The following is a 17,191-nucleotide window of genomic DNA, read 5'->3' on the forward strand; positions in this document are numbered from 1 at the left end:
TCTGGAACCAGTCTCCTTGAGAGGGCTTGGACACTCTTTCACTCTGGAGTTGTCCCCGGTGAGAGGCGCCGAGCAGGAGTGGGCATACTTGTTGCCCCCCATCTTGGTGCCTGTACGTTGGGGTTTACCCAGGCGAACGAGAGGGTAGCCTCCCTCCCCCTACGTGTGGGGGGACGAGTCCTGACTGTTGTTTGTCCTTATGCGCTGAACAGCAGTTCAGATTACCCACCCACCCTTTTAGGAGTCCTTGGAAGGGTTACTGGAGAGTGGCCCTCCTGGGTACTCCCTTGTTCTGCTAGGAGAGTTCAACGCTCACATGGGCAATGACAGTGAGACCTGGAGGGGTGTGGTTGGGAGGAACGGCCCCCCTGATCTGAACCCAAGCGGTGTTCTGTTGTTGGACTTCTGTGCTCGTCATGGATTGTCCATAACGAACACCATGTTCAAACATAAGGGTGTCCATATGTGCTCTTGGCACCAGGACACTCTAGGTCGCAGTTCAATGATCGATTTTGTTGTTGTTTTATCTGATCTGCGGCCGCATGTCTTGGACACTCGGGTGAAGAGAGGGGCGGAGCTGTCAACTGACCACTACCTGGTGGTGAGATGGCTCCGATGGTGGGGGAGGATGCCGGTCAGGCCTGGCAGGCCCAAACGTATTGTGAGGGTCTGTTGGGAATGTCTGGCAGAGTCTCCTGTTAGGTTGAGCTTTAACTCCTACCTCCAGGAGAACTTCGAACATGTTCTGGGGGAGGTGGGGGACATGAGACACGAGCGCGAGTGGGCCATGTTCCTTGTCTCCATTGTTGAGGAGGCTTATCGGAGCTGTGGTCGCAAGGTAGTTGGTGCCTGTTGGGGCGGCAACCCTTGAACCCGCTGGTGGACACTGGCGGTGAGGGATGACGCCTTAGGATTCCCCCGAAGAAGCTTGCCCAAGTGGCTGGGGAGAGGGATGTCTGGGTCTCCCTGCTTAGGCTGCTACCCCCGGATAAACAGAAGATGGATGGATGGATATATATATTTTGTCACCAGAATTTGATTCACAGATTTGAATGAAACTGGACAGGAGAATTACTAAAACAAGCCTTTTAAAAAAAAAATTGTCGTCATGAATGAAAATAATAATTTCCATGTTATATATGGTCAAAACTACAAAGAGCTGCTGCAGAGGGACCAAAGAGCCACATATAGCCCTAGAGCTAAAGGGTGCAGACCTCTTTTTTTAACTAGTTAACACATAAAATGACTGCAACCGATGTTTAGCTGATGCAGAATCAAATCCTCTGCATTGATAAAAAGTTACCAAGATTTCCTCTAGGTTTGTCACTCACGAAAAGACTCTGCCTTCCTCTCTGAAAGTGTTGAGGCCCTCATCGTAGGACATGGATCTCTCAGTAGTGATGGCGAGCAGATAAGAAGAGCGGCGGCTTTTAATGCTGCCTGAAAAGAGAAAAGTAAAGTGAGGGAAGGAGAAGACAGGCTAAGTAAGGAATGAGATGCAGTGACAAACAAAAGGAGATGAGAAGTTAATCTGAAAATTAAGGACATTTTGTCATAAAGCGATACAGAAAAACTGCTCCATGCATTTATTACTTTTAAGCTGAACTGTTGTAATTTTGCATTATCTTGTATCTAAAACCTCTTCATTTGTTCCAAAATGTTGCTGCCAAAACCAACAACCAAGCTCCATCTTATATTAAAGATCTTCTGTGTTTTCTTAACAGAGCACTTCAATCTCAGACTGCAGGTTTACTTGTGGTTCCTAGAGTTTCTAAAAGTAGAATAGGAGGCAGAGCTTTCAGTTATCAGGCTCCTCTCTTGTGGAACCAACTTCCAGTTTATGCCTGTGAGGCTGACACCCTGTCTGTTTTTAGGACTAAGCTTAAGACTTTACTTTTTGATAAATTCTCTAGCTAGGGTTGGACTGGGTTTCCTGAGGTATCCTCTATTTATGCTGATATTGACTTAGATGCTGGAGGACAAACTGACCACATTTCCTCACTCTGCTGCTGTCTTTACTCTCTCTACTCTTCATGTTTGTATATGTAATCATTGCTGTCATTACCTTTGTGTTCTCTAGTTTTCTGTCTATCAAACACCTGGCCACTTCCTGTCTGTCTGTGTCTATTTCCTGTAGATGGCCGCCCATCCTGGGGTTCTGCTGGAGGTATCTTCCTGTAAAAATGAATCATTCCTCTCCACTGTCAACCCCCACCCAGTGCTTGTTCAATATGTGTTTCTGAATGGGCATGACTATTTCATACAATCTGCTGATTTCCTGGCATTTTGTGACCAACTGAATCTGATTGTATTATATTATAATTAAATATGAATAGACCTGTTTTCTGATATCACTGGCTGTGAATTGACTTTAGACCTGACATTATCATGAGTTCTGGCTGATTCAGTCGCAAGTCTAAGTATGATTGTTTAGACCCAGCATTACCATGGGTTTGTAGTGATCTGGTCTCAGTGTCACTGTCTGTATGCAGAAACACACTCATGACACAGAGCTGCCAGATCAGTATAACAGCAGGTCTGCTGATGTTTTTGTAAAATTTACACGCAGACATTTGAACTATATCATTATATAAAATTTTTCACGTTTCATAGCCATTTGAGTCACAATTTTATAGTTTATTAGTACACAACTCTGCTTAGCCAAACTACCTATAAACATATGCAATATGGTAAAAATAAAGGAGTAAACAATTATTAGTTGCTTCACAAAGTTCAGTGTCTGAGCAAAAACTGAACCCATAGAAATTCTCCACAGTAAAACAGCATCAGTTCTATGTTTATTTAGGTGAGTATAATGCAACATAATTCTGTTGTTCTGTGAATATAGTACATTATAGCTTTCAGTCCAAAAAACTATCAAAACAAACATTTAATTACAGAAGAACTCGCCATGCAGCGTTACAATAAACCAGCGGTTCCCAACCCTGGTCCTCGAGGAACACTATCCTGCACGTTTTCATTGTTTCCCTGCTTTTCAGCAGGTCCTTTCTGTCTGCAGAAGCCTGTTAATCACTCCCTCATTCAAATCAGGTGTGTCAAAGCAGGGAAACAACTAAAACATGCAGGATAGTGTTCCTCGAGGACCAGGGTTGGGAATCACTGCAATAATCTACTAACTGATAAAATCCCAATAAACACATTTTTAGTAAGAATGATTCCAATAAACAGTTCATTAAGACCTTAAGGCCACCCTCTAAAATGGTCTGATACTCTCTTTACACCTAATATTTAAATCTGCCCTTAGCTATCAAATTGCATTTTGATAGTGTTAAATACACATGTGACCTTTTAGAGATGATTTCTGCCTCAACTCTAAAAACCTTTTTTACTCGGATCACCTACAGAGCTTGTCTGGATCACTTTTATCCACATTCCTTTGGCAGACTGAATACAATCAATCCTGAGCCAAGCTGTGGGACCTCCTATTTAACTGATACCCCACACAAGCAGCAAAGGTATTTCTTGGACGTCTTGAATAACAAAAATGCCTGATTTAACTGCTGACTTACTAAAGATAATCAAACAACCACACTTGAGAATTTTCAATGTACAAATTTTTTCTTTCTTTTGTTTTTCAACTATTAGAATCCTTCTTAAAATGTCAGTTTCTGTTTAGTCTAATTTTTGTTCTAGTTGTTTTAGAGCTTGTTGGACATTGCGGTCACTGTAAGCTATGTGCTTACAGTGCAGTGTTTATTATGCTGTAAATCACAAGATAACAGTCTGAGCTGATAAATGTTTTGAGGGACAAATTAACTGCTAGGTGTGTATATTCTCAATTAGAGCCGACCACCTGCAGTCAAACCACCCAAATTGAATACAAAATTGACCGGTTTGAATGAGTGAAGATGCCTTCGATGTGTATTGAGGCTATTTTCACTTATATTTATTGCTGTCCAGATACAATTAGATCACCCAGGATGGATGTCAAAGGCAGGTTTGAACGGGTCAAATTCAAATCAAAAGCTCAAGACATGAACTGGGAGAAGCTTCAAAAGTCATTTCTAGCAGGACGTTTGGGCAGCAATAGTTGCTCTGTTTTCAGATGTGACAAGATGACCTTTTTACACTGTTTCAGCTGTGGTTGATTTTTTTTTCCTCGGTAACTGTGACTATATGAGGTTTTAGAGAAAAATCTACATAACTAAACTAATGAAAAAAAAAAAAAAACATTCAGAAACCTAATTTAAATCTGTGCATTAAAAAGCCCAATGTAACTATTTTTATAGTTTAGAAACAAACATGTGGTGTTCAATCCAAAATTAGTAACAAGAGTACATTTATCTGTTCCTTTATAATGATAATAATAATAAAAAGGTGACGGAGACTCACTGCAGTCCTGAGAGCGAAGTTGGACAAAGGGGGACATGGACAGGGTGTGGGAGACAAAGGTAGAGGTGAGGGTGGATACAGTGGAGGCCTGGGAAGTGGATACTACAGAGCAGGCCTGATGGTCAGTGTTAGGACTGCAGGATTCATCTGTAAGGTCAGGGATCACACACAGGAAACACAATCAGAGGGAGATGTGATTGGAAGACGACTTCTCTGGAGCTGAGGCAGAAATCAGCTCCAGAGAAGTCAGTGTGTAAGTACGGTTTTATTTTTCAGGACTGTGTGTCATGGTTTGATGTTTTGTACTGAACTCTGGTATATTGGTTTGGTTTCATCATTACCATATTTAAGATGAACGACCTTCTATTGCTCTGACAGAAGTCAAAATGTCTGTTTTTTGGGAGCTTCTAGTAGTTTTAGAGCCAGAGGCTGCACACTCAGTACGTAGGGCTGTACTTGGGCTGCCTTTTCTTTAAATGTGATTTAGTGATTCCCAAGGTAGGGGGCAGGACCCCACTGTAAGTCACAAAACACCAAGTGGGGGCCCTAAGATAATATCCAAAAATCTAATTAAATTTTAAATACCTGGTAATGGCATTTTGACACCTGCATGGAGCAATTTATACAGAAATATGTCCTGGTCTAACACTGATGATAAATAATTATTCAAAAACTGTTCCAAATCTGCATTAATTTCTAAAGTGTCTTGGAGTGGTTAAAGACAAATCAAATAATTAATAATTAATTAATTTTATTACTGCTGATGTATTTTCTCATTAGGCTTTGGATGATGTTGACTATCAGAAGGTAATAAAAGTAAGTTTGGTTTGTATGTTGGAAAGCTGTGGTTCAGCTGCTACAGAGAAAAACTCACTAACCTATGAAAGGAACTGATGATAGGGAGTCCAGAGCATGTTGTGCGAGGCTACCATTGGCCCTGTGGCTTGGACCCATCACACCAGGAAGAGGTGAGGGTGTTCCGGATGAAGGGTTCCAACCGGGTAGCTCTGGTGAATTGGCAGGTCTGGTGTAGTGTGGATGCTGCAAAGCCTGAACCGGTTTCCGACTGTTAACAGGCAGCTTCTGCCTTAGAACCACTTCTTGAGTTAAGGAGACAGGGGAGCCCACTACTCTGTCCTCTCTGAGCCGAACCTTCTCCTCCTCTGAAGCAGATGGGGCTGGGGTGGACTGGGGACGGGGTGGTATCTCCCCATCACTATCTCTGCTTCTGCCAGGATTCCAGTTGAGATAAGGTCCGGTGTAAGTGGGTTCTCTGAAGGAGTGGGCCTGCTGGAGGAGGTGTCCTGCTTTGTGGGAGAAAGAAGGGCTGTAGCTTTTATAGCCCACCAGCTCCTTGTCTTTTAGTCTTCTTGTTTGGGGCTCAGCCACCTGCTGACCGGACTGCCTGCCACTGGGCGGTGTTGAGCACAAGGCTGTCCCTGCAGCTTGGTGTTGATGTACTCCTGAGTATGTCTGCTCTTTCTGCTCCCTGAATTTGGTCATATGGGAACCCTGCACAGTGTGATCATATTGTTGTGAAACCAGAGCTGAAGCTTCTGCCAGTGTTTCCACAGACCTCCCATAGTTGTGCTCATATTCAGAATAAGCAGCCAGCAGTCTCTGGGAGCACAACCTGTTCCCGGGACTTGATCCACTGCCCCTGTCCCCTAGCCAATAGGAGTCATGTGATGCAGAAGAGGCCTGGTAGTGCTGCAGGAGGTTTTCTCTTTGGTGTTGCTTTGTGGAGGTAGCTGTGTGTCTGGGACCGAGTGGCAACCCTAGGCCCAGCTCAGCTAAGTATTCCTGAGATATACTGTGATGGCGGGGGGACATGAGCTCTGTGGCCTCCGCCTGGCTGTAGTACCAGTCTGACAGAGCCTGGTGGCAGAGGGCGCCAGTGTGGGTGCGTGCAGAGGCAGGCAGGCTGTTCTTCCGGGGTGGAGGCAGAGATGCAGAAGCAATGGCAGCACTGTGGTTTGCAAAATGAAACTCAAGCGCACTGATGGCTGATGAGGACCTGCCTCGGTGCTGCTTGGATGAGCTCCAATGGCTGCTGGACTCTTCAGGAGCTCGGGGTGGGCCAGAGGAGGGTGTGGAGGCAGGAAGGGGGCGGTTGTCCAGTGGTGAAGTGGTGCTGGTTCTGCAGTTGTCTAGGAGGCTGGAGCCAGGCTTGGTGGAAGCGTAACAAAGAGGTGGGGGCTCTGGGAGGTTCTGTGACTCACCTGTGTATGGTTCGTTGCCTTTAAGGTAGGCATCCTGGGAGTATACCTGAAGACAGGGGGGGACACAGAGTAAAATATGAAGAACAGAGTGAGACAGATGCAGCAAAACATTTGTTTTTATCATCATGGAAGAGTTTGTTAATGCTCAATCAACACTGGGAAAGTATTCCTCCAAAAACATTTAGCTAAATCCTTATCTGTAAATAAGCTTTATTTTAAAATAAGCTTGACTCCGATAAGAGGAAAACAATATTTCTTAACATAAAATATTTCAGAAGCAAAACTAACTGATGGCTTCACCCATCCAGGAAGTGAAAAGAAGGACAAAAGAAAGATAATACTCACACTTACCAACTGCAACACATCTTCATCTTTTGGCATAATAGAGAGCTCCAGAATGTTTTCACTATATAAAATGAGATGAAAAAGCAGCATCACTGATGTGTGTGGGAAGTTAAATGAATAGATTTTAAAACAACAACTGATTCCCACCTGTTTTGGATGAGCGCAATGACCTGAGAGTAGGTTTTTCCCAGAATGCTCTCACCATTCACCTTAACCAGTCTGTCTCCTGCAGAAAACAAACACACAAAGGTCTGTTAAAAATATACAGCAACAAGGACAGCTGAAGCTCTTTAATCATATTTTAACAAGAAATAACATCTGCCTTCAGATAGAATACCATTGAATAGAAACTGTTTCACGTCTGTCAACAGAAATCTTAGCAAGATTTATATCCTGATAAATGTAGAACTTCAGACTTCCAACAGACAAAGTCAAATGCAACTTTATGTAAAAAAAATAAATAAATAAAAACCATGTAAAAAAGATTTTATTTTCTAAATCTCAGTCTTTAGCCCCTCGTCTTAAGAAATCCCTTCATACCAGGTCTGAGATACATTATATTGCTAAAAGTATTCACTCACCTCCTCTCACAGGCATATGAACTTGATTGACATCACATTCTTAATCCATAGGGTTTAATATAATGTTGGCTTACCATTTGCAGCTATAACAGCTTTAACCTTTCTGAGAAGGCTGTCCACAAGGTTTAGGAGTGTGTTTATGGAAATTTTTGACCATTTTTCCAAAAGAGCATTTGTGAGGTCAGACACTGCTGTTGGACAGAAGGCCTGGCTTGCAATCTCTGTTCTAATTTATCCCAAAGATGTTCTATTAGGTTGAGGTCAGGACTCAGTCAAGTTCTTCTACACCTTCTTTGTGAACTGGTACACAGTCATGTTGGAACAAGAAGGGGCCATCCCCAAACTGTTCCCACAAAATTGGGTGCATGAAGTTGTTCAAAATGTCTTGGTATGCTGAAGCATTAAGAATTCCTTTCACTGGAACTAAGAAGTGCCCAACTCCTGAAAAACAACCCCACACCATAATCCTCCCTCCACCAAACTTTACACTTGGCACAATGCAGTCAGACAAGTACTGTTCTCCTCCCAGACTCATCCATCGGATTGCCAGACAAAAAAAAGCACAATTCATTACCCAGAGTACACGTCTCCACTGCTCTAGAGTAAACACCACTGCAACTGATGCTTTACATTGCACTTGACGATGTAAGGCTTGGATGGAGTTTTTCGGCCATGGAAACCCATTCCATGAAGCTTTCTATGCAATGTTCTTGACCTAATCTGAAGGCCACATGAAGTTTGGAGGTATGTAGCTATTGATTCTACAGAACATTGGCAACCTCTGTGAACTATGCGTCTCAGCATCCTCTGAGCCCACTCTGTGATTTTACATGGCCTACCACTTCATGGGCCAAGTTGCTGTCGTTCCCAACCACTTAGTTGTTGTACCACTAACAGTTGATTGTGGAATATTTAGTATTGTAATTTCACAACAGAACTTTCCTATTATCGTACTAAGCTGGAATTCACTGAGCTCCTGAGAGCGACCCATTCTTTCACAAACTGTAGTAGCAGTCTAAATGCCTAGGTGTTTGATTTTATACCCCTGTAGCCATGGAAGTGAATGAAACACAAATCTCTAAGTTAAAAACAGTGTGTTTGTGTTCCTAGGTGGGACATGGACACATGTCTAACCAAAACAAGAGCTGTGTCCACATCTTTGGCACAAAGTCAAGCTTGTTCTCTGTGCAGGTTGGATTCCACCAGGGCTGTCCCTTGTCTCTGATTCTATTTGTGGTGTTCATGGACAAGGAACTCATGGCACAGTCATGAAGACCAGGGTGTCTTGTTTGGGAACCTCAGGGTCTGGTGTCTGGTTTTTACAGATGATTTGTTGGCATCTTCAGACCATGACCTTCAGCATGCAATGGAACGGTTCACAGCCGACTATGAAGTGAGTGGGATGAGAGTCAGCTACTCTTAAGTTTGAGGTCATGGTTCCTGACTAGAAAAATGTGAAATGCTCCCTTTGGGACAGGGATGAGTATGCCTCAAGTGGAGGAGTTGATGTATCTTGGATTCTTGTTGTTAGGATGGAGCATGAGATGGGTCAATGGATTGGAGTCTCATCCACAGTAATGAGGCAGTTGCTTTGGTCTGTTGTGGTAAAGAAGGAGATTAGTTGAAATGCATCTCAGTTTACTGGTCCATCTTTGTTCCAACCCTTCCTCATGACCAAAAGAACAAGAGCCTCGATACAAATGGCTGAAATGAGTTTCTTTTGTATGGTGGCCATGCTCAGTCTTAGCGATACATTAAGGAGCTCTGTCATCCAGGGGGAGCTCAGAGTAGAGCCACTGCTCCTCCACAACAACGTGTATAAAGTGTATAATTTTGAGGCAGCTATTTCAGAAAGTTGCAATCAAAGCCCTTTTTTTTATTTGTATTTAATTTCGTTTAAACTGGAGAAACATCCTTTGAATAAACAAGCTCTCTGCAAAGCCAAAACTGTATAATTTTCATCTTTAATAAAGTAGAACCCTAGTTTTCTTTTTTAGAACTGCCATCAGACTGATGAATAGTCTTAGCTCTGTTGAGCTTTGTATCCATATAATTTAGCTGTGATGACTTCCTGAGATTCTTTATTAATAAAATTGTTTCAATTAGATAGAAAATGCACAATTCAATGAATTTATCAATATAGGTCCAATTAACAACAAAGTTCTTCTTAGGGCACTGTACAATAGAAAAAACAGGTCAAATTATAAAGTCAATTCAGTTCAAAACAGGTCCAGATTCAAATCCATATTCTAAATGTCTCTAAAATGCTGCTGCTAGAGTTCTAATGAAAGTTAGGAGAGAACATATTTCTCTAGTTTCGGTTCTCTCCATTGACTCACTGTCAATTTAGAATAGAATTTAAAATTTTACTTCTGACATACAAAGCTCCCAACAACCAAGCTTCATCTTATATTAAAAATCTTATTTTCTATATTTTCTTAAAAGAACACTTTGCTCTCAGAATACAGGTTTACTTGTGGTTCCTAAAGTTTCTACAAGTAGAATGGGAGGCAGTACTTTCAGTTTTCAGGCAAAAGTTTTCTCTCTTGTAGAACCAACTTCTAGTTTCTGTCTGTGAGATTGACATTCTGTCTGCTTTCAAGACTAGGTTTAGGACTTGTTTTTGATAAATCCCATAGTTAGGGTTTGCTTGAGTTTCCTGAGCTATCCCTTAGTTATGCTGCTATAAGCTTAGACTACTGCAGGCCAAACTGACCACATTTCCTCACTCTTCTGTTGTCTATACTCACTCTACTCTCTGTGTTTAGGGGGTCAACAAACCGGTGATTTTTGAATTTTAAGTCCCACAAGACCATTCCATTATATTGACCTACAACGGCTGCTCCTTACAATGAATTTTGATCCAACTGAAGAAACCAAATCAAAGACACATGCTGAGGAGGACACTGACTTGTTTCCCCATATGACAATGACTGGCTAAAGTGGGTGTTGCCTCTGAGCAAAGATAAAATGTGATTTCAGTTTTTTTTAAAAATCACTAAAAAAATCAGATGCTTTTCCTACTAAACTACAATATTTAACATGCATTCCTTGAATGACCCCAAACATTCTGTATATAAAAAACCTATGCTCTGTTTCGAAGTATGAAATTCAATTTTTTTTTTAAGTTTGGAGAATGGCTAAATATTTTGTCACTACAATCGTTGTCTTCAATCACCTCAAAAATCAGTAGTTTCATTTTTAGACCAATCCTGTAATGTCCTAAAATTTTCCTTTGGATTGATTTAAATTATTGAATTGATTTTTGAGAATGTAATCAATAATTTCCAACTTATTAAAGTGGAGGTTCAAAGCCCCATCCAAAGCTTATCAAAGTTTGAACACTATGGCACATGAAAACACAACAACCGCTAACCGTTAATAATAAAATACTGACTGATTTTTTATCCATTCATTGACATATTTTCAGAATAAAAAGCAGTACATCGTGTATCTTCCACTAATACACTTTTACTAATTATAGCTTTCTGAAAAGGAACAGTTTTTTTGACAATGAATAAAGAAGGGGCACTTTGTGAAGTAAACTTTACTTCAAGTTTTATCAGTAGCTTGAAAACACAAATAGGCAACCAATCCCTCCAGGATTTCGCAGGCATTTTTTGTGATTGTTGCTGGCTAAAATGCCTGATTTCGCAGGGCATTTTCCTAAAAGTCGCAATGAAAAGTTGCAATTTTTTTAAAAACTAAAATCAATAAAAAAAACATAACTTTTAATATATAAACCAAAAATACTTAATAGTTTTGTAAGATAATTACCAACAAACATTGACATTATCAAAAGGGGCTTTATTTGAGAACTTTGATAGCTTATAAACATGACATTCTGGATTGTCCCTTGTCTGCAGCTCTCCTCATGTTTTGCAGACACAAAATGTTTGTCGATGGATGACTTGCGTTTATGTTCGATGATTACATTGCAGGACGTGCAAAACAGCTTTCCCCCACTCTCGTGCAGCTGGATAGGAAACTGTTTTGCGTGGTCCTTTGCTGAAATCTTTGTGGGCAAATGTGAAGCATTAGCACACATTTTTGCTTTGGTCGCTGCTCCTGCATGCTCCCAGCATTCTGATGTTAACAGGATGTGATGTCACATTCTTCTTCGTGAGTTATTTGGGGTTATTTTGTATTCCACACTACACAAACCCACAAAGAAGAGACTAGACCGCAAAAACGGTGGCAAATCACTTTAGAAACAATAAATATTGGGTTAAAGTTGCGGTGTTTTGGGCAAAGTTGCAAAAAGTTGCACTTTTGCGGGGTTTGCTTGATTTAGCGTTAATAGTTGCGATCGCAACATCGCAGAATCCTGGAGGGTCTGGGCAACAAAAGAATGACTTATAATTCTACAAGCCAGTGCTTTAACAAGTCCTTGGATGAATGGGGAAGGTGAAATGTTAGGGGCGGACATGCGTCAAGTGGCTTGGACCCTAATGATAACTGCTTGCAGTTCCAGTCGTGTTTGAAATTGTTTCTATCAATAACGTGTTTTTATTTGTTTTACTTCTTATAGAAACTCCATCTGATCACTCATTCTGTGTTTGTCTGTATCTCTTTCCTGTCCTCTCTAACCCCAGCTGGCAGATGGCCGCCCATCCGGAGCCTGGTTCTGGTTCTACTACAGGTTTCTTCCCAATAAAAGGGAGTTGTTCCTTTCCAGTGTCATGAATAGTATTAGCTGCACACCATTTGCAGCCCAGCTAACAAATCATCTAGCCAGGTAGTTTTCACTCCATTTCACATGGTGTCACAACCGGGGGCATCAGGTGAATGCCTCACTTTCTAGTGGAATAGGGAGACAGATGCCAACTTTGGCCATGTGAATGACAAAACAAACGTCCAAATGTAATGAATAAAGTTATTGAAGCTATGAATATGAATATGATGTATTACAGGGTCTGTGTGAACCAGCTGGTGATTTGTGTTATTTTTATGTCTCTGTTCCACATTTATGTTGTTAGCTGTTAATGACATAAACTTAGATCACTTTGCCAGGTTGTGTCTGATTTAAGGTGACAATTCCTCCCATTAGCAAACAGTTTTTCCCTTCATGTCAGCAGAGAATGCCTCTATTTCAGCAGGCCGTCACTTCTACCCAGCTCATAGTCTGACTGACTGAAAGGAGTGTGCCCAGCCATTCTAGGGCATGTTTTGAAGTAGAAAAGTGTTTGTGAAATTCTATTTTATTGTCGATTTTTAGAATATTTTTTAAATTACAGATTTGAAGGCTGCACAGATTGGATGGCATTTTTAAAATTTGTTGTAAGTGTGACAATGACAATAAAATAGAATTAAACAAAAAATCCTGATGCAATCACATACTGACGTAGTCACACTGCTTTAAAACCCAAACTCCTTACTACATACAAAATCCAGATTGTAGAAAGTAAAAACTTTATATAATTTTTACATTCCTGATATAAAAAGATTAAATGAGATGTTGTGGGGGGTCACAAATGCCAGGGCAACTTGTGGACTACCAAATTTGCCATCTTTGTAGTTTATTTGTCTAGTTGATGGTATAGCTGCCATTTTGTCACCAGACCTCACTGACCACATGGTAGCAGCAGCCATTTTGAATCTCCTTGATCTCTTTCTTGTTGTTTCACACCTAGCTGCCTCCTACACACACACACTTGATAATGTTGAAACAATCTTTGTTGCTTGTACACTTTGTATACATGATAGCATAGTAGACAATGGATTTTATTTAGATTTGTTTTAATCATTGTTGTTTAACTGTAATAAATCCTATTATGCTTTTTAACAAGTGGTTTGTCATCATTTTTTGTATTACTATAGCTACTGGTTCACAAAGGTCAGTGCTTGAATTCACACCTTCACTGTCTACTATATAGGTGTTAAATCTGTTCCAGGCTGACACAAACACTTAAACTTATACTGGGGTTGAAACTGGATTTATACTCCAAGACGTGAAAAAACTGCTCTCCGTGAAATAGCACAAAGTGATTTTTTTTGCAATATTTTATATTTCAAGAGAAACCCCATTCATTGCTGATCTCCAACAAGCCATTCAGCGTGCCATTATGGGATGCCGACAAAAAACAGAGTGACCACATGGTGTGGAAATCAGTTTGATTTGTATTGTTACAACACTATGACAATCACAGAGATTAAAGGTTTTAGGTTGATTGAGGAGGAGGAGAATAACATATTACCTCAGGAGTTCAGTGATGCCATCTCATTTGTTCATTAAATGACAGCTACAACTACTTGAATAAAAGACTGAATAGCACATAAAAAAAAAATTCAGTCTGCTAAAAAATTATGAAAATTGTGCAGAGGTTGTGAAGATTTTTTGTTTTTGTCTGGCTTTTGTCATGTAGCAGATATTGTTTCATTTGTCTTGTGAAAGAGAGTGGATTCTACCTGTGCACAGTCCAGCTTGGTGAGCAGGGCCATTTTCTTTTACACTCTTAACAAAAATGGTGTCCATTGGCTCCAAGTGAGACCGGTGACAACCTATTTAGACACACACACAGAAAGTCTAAACAGAAAACCTTTTTTAGGACGAAACAGCAAAAGCTCATAAAACAAAATTGAAGCAGGTTCACCAACAAAATCAAAACAAAGTCTTTCAATCTGTGTATCATTCATTCTTTCCATTTTAATTTGGTAATCAAAAATCAAATAATAAAAAACTGACTGGTTATTTTGTTTTTTATTATAACACCAAAAACGAAAAAACACCTGGTTTTTCATATTTCAGGCTAAGATCAAAAACGAAATCGAAAAACGGGCAGCAGGACAGAATTTGATTTTAATATTTATTTGGTCAGGTTTAGGTGACCCAGAAGTGGCTCTAGAGAGAGTTACGGCCCCTGGCCTCTTGAGGCTGTGCAGGTTCCTTTTTTTGTGCAGGCTCAGATGTGAGAGAACACCTACCTGATTGGCTGCAGGAGAGCAGCGACACCATTGGACCCGCAGAGGAGTGCAACCCAGTCAGACACTGATGAGGCCCACCTGCACCACCATAAAAGGCTCCTGAACCATTCCTCCAGTGGGACAGCTTGTAGCAAAAGGCTTTGTTCAGCTGTTCCCCACATTTGTTTGTTTGTTTGTTTGCTTGCAAACTTGCTGGTACCTAACTGTTTTGGGCAGCCTTCAGAAACTTTGTTCTGCTGACCCATTTTGGTTCGGCTTTGCTTGACTCTGATCTTGTCTGCTTCTGCTTAAGATTGAAGCTTGTTTGGGAGGCTAAGTGCTCCCTTGTGTGATCTTTTTTTTTTCCTTCTCTTCCCTTGTCAATCCCTTCTTTCTCCTGGCAATCAAAAATCAAATAATGAAAAACTGACTGCTTATTTTGTTTTTATTATAACACCAAAAATGAAAAAAAAAAACGCCTGGTTTTTCATATTTCACTTTTAGGCTAAGATCGAAAACACGAAATCGAAAAACGGGCAGCAGGACAGAATTTAATTTTATTATTTATTTGGTCTTGGTTTTACGATAGATTGACTTGTTTGAACAGTTTATAATTTTATTTGCACTTAACACCCTTGAATTTGTTAGTCCTTTTCTTTTGTTTTAATTGGGTTAAATTGTATTGTGTTTTGGTTTTGTGGAACTCTTTTTTTGCTCTTGCTGTTTTTTTCATCACATTGTAAGTTTCCCAGTAACACAGACTCAAGGAGGCAATGGGAAGTTGCAGTAAGAAGGGAGGATTTTGTTTCTACAGAGTTCTCTCAGCTCTGTAGTGAACATTTCAAACCAGAGAAGTTTAACAGGACCAGCTTAGAGAAGCTGTTGTCATGATCTGAGGTGAAGGCGAAGGAGACAGACACAGATTGCAGACTCATTTTAACCAAATGAAACTAATTTAACTAATTTAAGCAATATCCAAAACAAAGAGCTGACGAGACAGCAAAAACTAGACATAACAAAATCCAAAACATGGAGGAGCAAACAGGAGGCAAGACATGAAGCAACAAAGGTTGACAAGGAAGTGACAATGAACCAGCAGAGAGGTGGAGAACGTGACCGGGTTTTAAACACAGAGGGTAACGAGTGGGTGCAGGTGAGTGATGACGATTGCAGGCAGGTGGAGATGGGCGTGGCAGGAGAACGAGAGACTGACTGAGGAGGAGGGAATGTAGCACAGACATGAGGAACAAAGACAGAACCAATACCAGGATAAACAAAGATGACAGATAGAACAAGAACAAACTCGAAATGAAACAAGGGAAATACAAAATCACAAGGAAAACCTAAATCCTGACAGATGTGACTCCAACTCTCTTCAACTTCCCAGCTCATCTCCAAAGTGGAGGTATTTTTTTACTGTACATGCTAACAGAAATGTCTATGATTCATGTGTAAAACTAAAGTTAATATCACACTTTGGTAAACCTGTTTTTACCTGTTAGTTCTTTCTGCATGTTTAGGAATTAGTGATGTATTGTGTATTACAATATGCTGGTGTAGATTTTGTTTTTTAACCTTTTTTGAATTTATACATGTGTGTCACAGCTCCGTCTGTTCATGCCACGCCTCTTGCCTCTAGTCATGCCACAGCCACGTAACTTCCCACTCCCAGTTCCAAGCCACACCCATGTACCATGCCCATGCAATCATAGTCATTCGTTTCACCTGTTCAAGCCAGTATATATACTCACAGCTCCCAGTCATGCTTTGCCAGATTATTGAAAGCCTCACAGCAAGTAGATGTCCAGCGTTCACGTTTCGTTCATGCCTGATCTCGACCATTGCCTGTTTCTCGACCACTGTCTCTTGCCTGCTCCTTGCCTGATACTGCTTTGGACTCTGACCTCTCGTTACGGACCCCGCTACGCTCACCTGGACCTCGCCCTTTGGATTTGCCCTCTCTGGTTTTGGCTTCGGACTTCTGACTCTCTAGTAACGACCCCACGCCTGTACCTGGACTTTCCCTCTTGCCTCAGCCCCTTTCAGACAAGCCTGTCTGCATCTAGCCACCAAGCTAAGGAGGACTTACCTGTTCTTGTCTCGATCCACGACGGTCATGTGAGTGCGCAGTCCAGAGCTTCTGGTCCCGATCCTCCTCTTTCCATAATAAAATCCTTAAAACTTTGTTATTGTGTTGCTAGTCTGAATCCTGTCAAGTCCTGCCTTGTCAGAATAATCTGGCCAAAAGCTAAAATGGATTCAGACGAACAACGCTGGCGAAACAATGTGGACGGAGCTATTTCCGGGTTACAGGTCAACGTTCAGGAAATGATGCGGTTACTCCGCGACCTGTCGAACCCTAGAGTAAACGCCGCAGCTCAAGTTCCCGCGGCTATTACTCACTCTTTTGTTTCACCTATGCATGAACCAAAGCTTCCACCTCCTGAAAACTTCTCCGGTGAGTCAATTCAATGCAGACCATTTTTGACTCAGTGCGAAATACACTTTCAGCTTCAGCCGTCATCTTTCCCTTCTGAGAGAGCTAAGGTTGCTTACGTTGTTTCACTTTTGTCTGGTCGAGCAAAACTTTGGGGCACCGCGGCGTGGCAACGGGATGCCTTATATTATGCATATAAGGATTTTGCTGCGGAGCTTCGCAGAGTTTTTGATCCCATAGCGCCCGCACGTGAGGCGACACGTCGGTTATTTTCACTGAGACAAGGAGAGAGAAGTGTCACAGAGTTTATTATCGATTTTCACACGATTGCTGCTGACAGCCATTGGAAC

General features: G+C 41.2%; 1 protein-coding gene across 13 annotated transcripts in view; it reads right to left on the reverse strand.

Moving 5' to 3' along the window:
* The window catches only part of LOC108248866 (rho GTPase-activating protein 23-like), a 183,455-nt gene that overhangs the window by 58,193 nt on the left and 108,071 nt on the right, over window positions 1-17,191 (reverse strand). For 11 of the 13 annotated variants that reach the window (XR_003040350.2, XM_025011026.2, XM_017437904.3 and 8 more), the window contains 6 exons: window positions 13,910-14,002; window positions 7,068-7,146; window positions 6,921-6,981; window positions 5,232-6,621; window positions 4,354-4,500; window positions 1,332-1,440 (listed from right to left, as the gene is read on the reverse strand). Coding sequence is in view for 12 of the 13 variants with exons in the window: in XM_025011026.2 (XP_024866794.1) it covers window positions 1,332-1,440; window positions 4,354-4,500; window positions 5,232-6,621; window positions 6,921-6,981; window positions 7,068-7,146; window positions 13,910-14,002 (1,879 nt within the window). In the remaining variant the exon portion in view is untranslated. The remainder of the gene's footprint in view (window positions 1-1,331; window positions 1,441-4,353; window positions 4,501-5,231; window positions 6,622-6,920; window positions 6,982-7,067; window positions 7,147-13,909; window positions 14,003-17,191) is intronic. The other 2 variants (XM_017437900.3, XM_017437902.3) reach the window with 2 other exon arrangements.

This window comes from Kryptolebias marmoratus, linkage group LG2 (genome assembly GCF_001649575.2).
Source record: "Kryptolebias marmoratus isolate JLee-2015 linkage group LG2, ASM164957v2, whole genome shotgun sequence".
NCBI lineage: Eukaryota > Metazoa > Chordata > Actinopteri > Cyprinodontiformes > Rivulidae > Kryptolebias > Kryptolebias marmoratus.